The 9,456-nt window shown below is 50.9% G+C and overlaps 1 protein-coding gene across 1 annotated transcript; it reads right to left on the reverse strand.

The window, feature by feature from the left end:
• Nucleotides 1-7,959: 7,959 nt before the first annotated feature.
• Nucleotides 7,960-8,770, reverse strand: LOC126576616 (uncharacterized). The gene is made up of 2 exons (XM_050237925.1): nucleotides 8,708-8,770; nucleotides 7,960-8,637 (listed from the first exon to the last, which is right to left on the reverse strand). The coding sequence occupies exons 1-2, from the start codon at nucleotides 8,744-8,746 to the stop codon at nucleotides 7,960-7,962; spliced, it is 717 nt and encodes a 238-aa protein (XP_050093882.1). The 5' UTR covers nucleotides 8,747-8,770.
• Between the last annotated feature and the right edge of the window lie 686 nt (nucleotides 8,771-9,456).

Raw genomic sequence — 9,456 nt, forward strand, 5'->3', positions numbered from 1 at the left:
GCCTTTAATCGATTCCGAGGAGCTTCACCATCCAGCAGGAACGTTGATATCACGCGCTTCGCCTCGTTCGCGCGTTGATATCCGAAGAAAATGCTTCAAATGCTTTTCTTTAGATCATCGTTGACTCCACAAACAAGACATTAGACACCAGATCGCTGTACTGCTCCTCTGGGTGGATTGGACATTCCAACACATCGCCTACCAGCCAGCGAAACACCCGTTTGCACCTCTGCAATTACAACGAGAGCATTCCCTCTCACACCGGGGCCCAGTGGTCTCCTGGACGGTAGGGGACGGTAGTGGAAAAAACAGAATCGAAGCCAATCTCTGGCACTCCGAAGGCACTGGAGGGCGGTTGCCCTGGTTTTGCTCGAGCTAAACCTGATTCCCTGACGACGACGACGACGACGACGTAGCAGGTTGGTTGGACTTCGGGGGCCCCCTCGGCCATTTTGATATGTTTATGACGCCGATAATCAACTCACCTGCCACCCGTGTTCACGGAGCGTTCCACGCTGACGACGACGACGACGACGAGGGGATGATTGGCCACAGAACGGAATCGCGTGCAAAACCACAAGATCCACGACATGCCCGGTTGCCCCGAGGGGGGGCGATCGGCTGGACCATTCACTTTGACACGAACAAAAGGCGCGAAGATCAATCCATCCATCCATCCAGCCATCCAGGAGCAGACGAAGATCGGGGCAAAAACTGACCGCGGACCACCAAACCAGACCCAGAGCCGACCGTCCTCCTCGCAATCCGCAATCCGGACAACGTGACAATTATGCTGCTGCACGCTCCACTAACTCGCGCGATCACTCTCCACTAGCTCCTAACGTCCTCCCCCTCCGTGCGGGGCGCAGAGGTTTGTCATTCGATCGTACCACCACTGCGCGATTGCGATTGATCGAGGTACCCGATCGAGGAAATCGATATCGCGTCTCGGTGTCTCGGGGTGGTGGTTCTGCGTTCGGTTTTCTGTTTTTATTAATTTTGCTTTCCATCATCCCGCCAGACGAATGAGAAACCGCGCGAATGCGGTCCCGTGAATCACGTTGCGTTGGGTGTGTTTTTTTTTTGTTTTATGGGAGATGCCGTCCGGCCACCGACGGAGAGTCACCGGGAGAGTACCACGATTCTGCACAAGACACCCCCATCCCCCCGAAGTTCGGTTTCTATCCACTGACAGTTTACGTTACGGCGCGGAATGTGCTGTTTGTTTATAGAAACGTTTGCTTTTCCTGTGAGTGCTGGCGCGTTGTGCTGGCTTTTTGATATTTTCCTCCATTGCTCATTCAAAGCGTTCAATCGCGCAACGCCGTGTGTTCGGGGTGAAGACGAATCGTTGAAAATCTAGCTCTGTCCACCATTACTGCTTCTTGGACAATCATTTTATATCCCCACAACAATAAAACTCATCCAGCGTAGGCTCTGGGATGACTGGTTGCCAAACATTTGCACAGCACACTGAGAGCCGCACTTACTGTCTTTCGACCTTTTGTCCACAAACCATCAACCAAATTGAGGTTATGGACAGCACACTTCTTCACTCTACCAGGAATGTCCGTGTGTCCGTGCAAGACTCAAGGTTACGGGTCCAGGTTCGCACAAGGGAACACATCTCAGTTCATCCAACTCACTGCTACCTTCATCCTATTCCTTGCGAATGCTGGACCCGGCCCGCTTGCCAGTCTAACCAAGCCGATGCTAAGACCTCGCCAACTAGTCTCTCACGAGGCGAACGAGCAAGCAATATTGCCACAGAGAGCATGTGGGCACGCGCATAGTGCTCTAGCATTAGCCAGTGGAATGCACATAAATAATTTATAAGGACAATCGCCACCACCACCGCGACAACCACCGGTCAGCTCCAGACTCCAGCGAAGGTCCAGGAGCACAACGACGATCCAGAGAAGAGAGCGTGTGAAGGTCGTGGAATCTTGTGGTAGCTGGTAGAGTCCCCTAAGAGCGTCTGTCTAAGTGCCATCGCTGCTCGAGTGCTACTTGAATCCAATACCACTCTCGGCGGTCCACAGATTGCTGCGGAACCGTCGTGCGTCTCTCTGGCTCTTGGGAGATGTTCCAGATCCGTTAAACAAGCGTAGAGTTCACTTCCGTTGGCATTAGTGTGCGGAACAACCGGAAGATGACAGCCAACGGTCTGACTTCTGCATTCCGTCTACGTCTACGGGGGGTAATCCGATACAGACCTCTCTGGGCCTTGCTGTGCGCTTTGCCATCACAGCTTCCTGTGTGTCGGTTCCGTCGTCGTCGTTTTCGGAAAGCCGATCATTTCGCATCATTTCCCTGGTGCGGCGCAACGTTCTTCAGTGCTTCCGGTTTACCTAATTGCCTCGGTGCAGTCCTCGTTCGTCGATCGTTGCGTCGCGGAAGGAACCGAGAAGGAACCCTAGTTTCCGGTATTGCGAACCCTCTGCCCCTCCACACAAACACCACTTGGCTTCCGTGGCATTTGTTTGGAGAAATTCTCGGGCACATCTCGGTCACGGCTACCGCCATGACTCACACGACGCGACGCAGCACGGAGGGATGGCATGTGGCGCAAATACGTGGCGTGGCGTGGCGTGGCGTGGAGGGCGTGTGTGGCAAGGTAAATATTGTTCCTTTCCCGGCCCAGTGGCTGCTGCTGCGCATATTTATTTATTAAAGTCCTCCTCGAAACCGTCGACCCTTTGTCGTCTCATGCGAACGAACGTGCGAGCTCCGCGAGGAGAGAAATATCGGACCGCGGTACGCGCGGTATTGCGTGGGGTCGCCCTCAGCTGCCAGGCTCCTGCTCCGGCTGATGGATGGTGGACGCAATCTTTGTCCCGAATCTTTGTCGTCGCAGCTGAAACAACGCACGATTTGCAGGCCACGTACCGCGTGCTGTACCGTGCAGTATCGACACACTCATCGTCACCTCACCGCTCCCGGGGAGTTTGTGTCATGGAGGTAAGAGTGCCATGGTTTGCTATCAGAACCGCAATCTGCCATACTTGCTTCAGACCAGCTTTGGGCATGATTTGGTAAGCCACGCAGACATTCGGTTAGTACGAGATCTGATCTTATCCTCAATTTACTCCCAATTTCGTCTGTTCACGCCCTAACGGTCTCCCGGGCTACTCCGTCGCTAGTCGCTACTGCTGATCGCTACAGCAACATTGTAGGTTATGGTCGCAAATCTGTCACAGACAGCGCTAAGCAGGCGGCAGTAAATACAATGAGTGATCTCACTCTCCTGGACACAATTTCACGCACAATTTCAACGATTAATGACCAACAGACGGAGCCGAGATATCTGGCCAGCGCGTCCCTGCTTCTGTTGACCACTCGTCGTCATCGTCCGGCGACTCGCTTCGCTAGCTTAGCCCTCCAAAGATCGGGCAATGGCGTCATTCATTGGGAAAGTCAGACGACGAGACGAGAACGCAAATGCCCGAGTCCCTCTCCCTCTCTATAGAACGGCAAACTAAACAACGACGGTTCAAGTGTCACTTCGACATGTCTCAGCAACTCCGCCTTGTCCGCCTCGTCTCGCTGCACCCTTCTCCAAGTCCAAGAACAAATGGCAAACGGAGTCAGGGCTGTACGGCTCACCGAGCATCGCCCATCGGCTAAATCATTTCAAGCGCCCCCGGCATTCTCTGTGGCGCTCGGCGACGGCCATGTCTGGCATGGTGACATACCCTCACCACCTCATAACCTCCCTCGAGCTGGCGACGAGCGAAATGCGGAACTAGAAAACTGATTTGCCTGATGATTTATGAAATGCGATACGCACTACGCTCGAATGGGCCCCACAGACGGACGCACAAGCACACACGCAGTTGACATTCGATCGATCGACTGGCGGAAAGTGGAGCAAATGCGCCGCAGCATCCAACGGGTGACATATGGCCGTGATCTGTACCGCCAGCCGTTGAGGAAGAGAAGGAGGAGAAGCGTTTTTAGCGTTCCTTTATTACCCTTCGATCACTGGCAGCAAACGAGAAAACCACAATCCGTTCACTATCGATCGGCGTTGATCCCTTGATCGGTAATCTGATAACTGCCCGGTAGCGATCTTGTCCGACTGCGAAGGGTTTCACTTCAGTATTTCACTTGAACACTTGAGCGGAGAGTGATCACACCCCCGGGAGAAAATTGAGTGATTTAGAAGAACTAAGAAACATGACACACTCGCACAGGTCAAAGACCTTCGCACAATGCCCCTTCACGCTTCATCGTGCGTATTGGATTAGGAGTTTGAGGCCGTACTTTTGGACTTTGGATTTGCTCAACGCCATAGGGAGTGAGTGAGTGGTTTCGGTTTCAACTCAAACACGTCAAACATGGCCCAAGCGTTTGAACCACGAAATCACAGGCGTGCGCGGGTGTTTCCAGCACCCAAAATGGCTGCTAATGATCGCTTCCTGCTCGCTATTAACCTCGCATCACTCACTTTAACACCCTGTGGAGTGCGTACGTCCCATACGGGGGCCCACGCCAACAAGCAGCCCCATTCGTCATCATCACAGTCCGCAGTCTTTCCGGAACCCGTACCGAACCCACCGAAAACAATTGAGAAAAACGGTTTTTGAAAAACGAAACCAAAAGATCACTCTGAGACTCTTCGTTGGTGCGCTTCTTCCGCACGCATTTCGAAGACACTCCGGGGAGGGATGACTTTTTGGGGTATGAGCTCCACGCCAGCATTTAAACGCGTCCGGCTCAACCCATCGCAGGCCATAAGTCCGGTCCGGTCCGTCCGGTAATTCCGCTTAAAGGAACCTCCAACCATCGGCCGGGACGGTGAAAATGACGGCGACGACGATGACGATCACGCAGGGAAAGGCCATTGCAGCGGCGCAGTCCAGCATCCGGTGGGATCACAGTCTGTGGTGTGAAAAGGTAATGCCGTTTTTGTTGAAATTTAAACCAAAAAAAAATGAAGAAAAAAAACGAGAAAAGAGCAAGAGCAATTGAAATCGGATCAGGTAAATAAGCCGCGAGCGATGGAAAGTGTTTGCTTGAGGCAGAAGAAGACGCTTGGCTCGGTTGACCGTGCCAGAGCATTGCGTTGTCATTGCGCTCAATGAAGCAGCAACAAATTACAATTGAAACCGCGCATTGTACCGGAACGACATCAACGATGGCGACGACGACGACGACGACGACGACAACGTCGAGTTTGGAAGAAGCCCTTGGATGGCTTGAAAGACGACGACTTACAAACGAGAGAAGGCCGGGAAGGGACGATCGTTGTTTCATAAACATTGTCGTTGCTGTTGGCCGCGGGGGAATGACTGACTGCGCGCCCGGGAAGTATAACGATCTCGCCAGCATACCTATGCTGCTGCCAGCATTGCAGAAAGCATTAAAATATTGTTGCGAATCCAGGCGCGACCCGTCCTGCGCTCCGTGGAGCTTAAGGAAACACAATAACCGCGCCAACGCTCGTGATCCACTCCCACCGCTTTGACGGCAGACGGAAACTGCGATGCTCCATCCTTGGTTCATTCATGGTGCCAGCTTCATAGAGCACCGTGTGCCTGTGTGCACCCAAAACTCGGCAAACCGCGGCACGGGGTAATTGTTTCGGCACGTTTTACTGCCATTCGGGATGGATAAATCGCGCGCCCCAACGTCGGCCTGTGACGGATGAATTGTTGAAGCTACGAGCGACGGCGACGATAGGCTAGGTGCTCCAGGTAGGTTCTAGCTGTTGGTACGTTCCTCCAGCGGGTTCTTCTGAGACGAATCACGACCAAATTGCTGCGCCAGATTCGTGCCATTGCAAATTCCACGATTACACACTACGATCGTGTGGTCGGGGTGGCTTGTGAGGGAGTGGGCGCGGGCGCGAGAGTGTGAAATATGGCTGATCTATGCTAATTGCTGTGCGCGTGCGCGTGCGCGTGTGTTCCACGTTCTTAGGGACAAAATGTTGTGTGCCCGTGTGTGGGGTAGCAGACACATTAATTTTTGCTCAAAAATTACCATTTCACCGTTGTTTGCTGGAAGAATGTGAAGAATTGGTTGGCGACAGTGATGTTGGAGCGATGCTAATTGTGACCCTATACATTTCTAGCGTATTTCCTGAGATACACAATACCAAATACGTTCGTTCAAGAGATTTCACCGTGCGAAAACCGTAATGTGCTCCTGAAAACTTACTCAGCAAAAGGCGCTTTGGGAGGCAGTAAACCGCGGAAATTGCAATTGCAATTGCAATTGCAGTTAACTGCAAACACAAGAAAGCAATTCAAGGAGTTGGTAAATGATAAGCAGTTAAGCAGAGGGTGAGCTCCGGTTCAACACAAAATTGGAGCAACGAGCAAGCGAAGCGGTTAGTTGGATCTTGGAAAACCAAGCAACTGGGGGTTGAAGAAAAGAGTGTACGAGGCTTATTCGTTAGTACTAGCGGTAGTGTAGGTTTCGAAGTGTGTGATTTGAAGCGAGATCGGGCAAGGGAAATCATAAGCCGAATACTAGGAGGTAGGAACGGAGCCGAATACTAGGAGGTAGGATGCTTTCTTGTCTGCCCCGAAATCTGGACACCTGCGCTGGAAATGGACACGCTGCGAGGCTTACAGGGAAACGTCCCGGTGTCTGCAGTAGCGGACCACGATAGTTGATAGCTAGGTATCTTCCAGGTGGGGTGGCAACCGGAAGCGCTTCTTGGGTGGTGGAGGAGACATCCGGAAGGGCACGTTGCCCGGTGGGGGCGGAAAGTCCGCCTAAAGGTGAACAACTTCGATTTTGTGATTTTGGCCGCCGTGATTGCCGTGGATGGAGGGTGCCGAACGGAGGGTCAGTTCCCGCGCGAGCCATTTCTATGATCCACTTGATGCTTGATCTTTGTAGCCCTGACAATTCCACCGCTGAGTGCAAGACTCTTTCAAGGTCGGCTGCGGTGGTAAAACGGTGGTGGTTGTAGATGGAAACGTGGAAAATGAGTTGCGCACTCGACTTGCCCCTTTTCCGACCGATTTCCTTTTCCACATTTTCCTCGTTTTCCTCATTTTTCCTCGTTTTCGGGTTGATTTTCGTTCGCATTTTTTGTTTATGTTTCGCCGATTAATCAATTAGTAATTAGTAATTTGGAGTAAAGGGTATGTGTGGCTGTGAGAGTGGCGAGGTGAGAAAGGGAAGAAAGAGCGAGAGAGAGAGAGAGACGGCGATATGTTTGTCGAATTGACCCACTCGTTCGCCTGCGGTTCGACAACGGTGTGCCTACATTCAGGCGTTTGGTGCAATTGTCGAGTTGACCGACTCGTTCGAGTTGACTCGTTCGAGTTGACCGACTCGTTCGAGTTGACCGACTCGTTCGAGTTGACTCATTCGAGTTGACTCATATTCCTCGGAACCTACTCGATTTTAGCCAGGGAACTGCTCGATTAACTTGGATCATTTACTCACACGATCATTTTCCAGACAATTTTGAAAAACACATTGCATACTTTTGGGGGTTTATCATGGACAGGAATAACAACAGGAACAAGAAAAACCTTCGAGCAGCGAAATCATTTGGATTTTTTGGCTTCCGCGTCTCGAACACGTGATTAAGCAAACCGAGGGTGCTCAAGTGAACATTTTTGCTAAACAATCATTGTGTATGTCATCAGTCACGAATACGGGTAAAAAACAGTGAAATCGTAGCGTTTGTTATCAAATTACTCATTTATTCGGTAAATTCAATCCGTGACCATGTTTTGCTGATCCCCACGAAAATTCCGCTCTTGATGCTGTTGCTTTTACTTGAATCTCGCAGCGAAAGCACAACAAGTAGCACAAAGATAAGGCGACGTGCATTTTGAGCCTTATCAATTGGCTGGATTACATCGATGATATATGTTATTGCTTCGGTGGAATTATAAAGATAAAACACCGAAACATGGAACACGGGATGCGGATGGTTGCGACCGATTCCAGCATAAATCTCCGAGTTCCGATCAAGCCAGCGGTGAATCAGTAGCAAACCTGCGTGATTTGCAGCTTGATAATCTCAAATGCCATGTTGAGTGTGAGAAGATTGATCTGCAAACACTGCACGTATGCCGTTTCAATGCTGCTCAACCGCTCCTCCAGGATCTCCATGTTCTCCACCAAATCGGGCAGGAAGTCGAGCAACGAATCCTCCTCCAAGGAAGCCTGTTTCTCGCCGAGTCGAGTGAGCAGCATCGCTGGTTCACTAAAGATGTTGCCACCATCGAATACCCCCAGCAGACTTGTGTTGAGCCAACGATACTCGGGCCACAATCCGGCCGCATGCATGGCATCGATTTCCTTCTGCAGTTCTTCAGCAACTCGCGAGACTATGCAGTTACTGAATCCATAGCCGGCAATGTCCATATCATCGTCGATCAGCTCCTGTACCAGCGGGGCACACTCCTCGTCGACGTGGTGCGTCTGGACGTATTCTTGGATCACCAACTCTTGGTCAACCGCCTGCTGTAGGTGTATCGCCTTCTGTTCGATCACTTTTGCCTCGAGCGCAAAGATAAGTTGGGACACATTGCGTTTCACTTCCGTGATGCCCTCTACCATGCTTGGTTCCAGTTGGTTGTACAGTGGGAGCAACACTTCTTGCAACCGGTCCATTACCTCAAACGCAAGCAAACGGTTCTCCGATGCTGCCAGCGTGCCCTGTCGGTGTCAATATTGGTTAGACGCGATCTCATCAACTACCTGATGCCTTCGATGAGGCGAAACTTACGGTTCCCAGCAATAACAGCAGGAATACGTTTCGAATCATTTTCTGGCCGAAATGGTACAGCTCTAAATCACGGCTCAATCACAACTGCCGGAAAGCCGAACGATTGAATCGCACCTTATCGATGCCTGGGATGCGATAATCGCGCTTCATGAGGTCCCACACACTTCACGGTTCACATTTCCGTCGCGATACTGTTCGTAATAATGCCCTAATCGTAGTTGAAGGGATTACCTAAAATCACAAACATCGCCTAGTGGTTGAGTGGATGACTAGTCATCGAAGCCAAAAATAACCTCGCGCGACCACCTGTGGCTTCCTGGGTCTTATCAAACGATACAACGCCCATTGAAGTTAGTCTTCACGGTTGAAAGTTCTTCAAGAGCGCCATGACTCCACAGTATTTCTCTTCCACAGATTGAATAGTTTTTAGCTTCTTTGCCTTAAAATAGTAACCCCGTTTTGCCGATACCGTACACTCCTAATATCGAACCGGTGCTTTTGTCGGTGGAAAACTCATTAGCAACTTCGAATATGTCTGCTCCTGTTGGGTGGAAATTCTGTGCTGACTGCATATACGTTGCTTAGAAGGGACATCCACATTTATTCATTCTGCATAATTTCGGACCGTAACAAGGCAGTCCACCGGGGGTCACGGGATTGTTGTGTATCTCTGTATTTGGTTTCGTCCATTCAGTTTTATTTTCGGGTTGTTTTGGTTTTCTTTGCTAGAATAATTTATTAATAGTTAA

Source organism: Anopheles aquasalis, chromosome 2 (genome assembly GCF_943734665.1).
Source record: "Anopheles aquasalis chromosome 2, idAnoAquaMG_Q_19, whole genome shotgun sequence".
NCBI lineage: Eukaryota > Metazoa > Arthropoda > Insecta > Diptera > Culicidae > Anopheles > Anopheles aquasalis.

Excerpts from the sequence above, each read along its gene's own strand:
- LOC126576616 (XM_050237925.1), bottom strand. The coding sequence starts at position 8,746 with ATGATTCGAAACGTATTCCTGCTGTTATTGCTGGGAACC. Across the intron at positions 8,638-8,707 it reads TGCTGTTATTGCTGGGAACC|GGCACGCTGGCAGCATCGGA; the intron begins GTAAGTTTCGCC and ends TGACACCGACAG.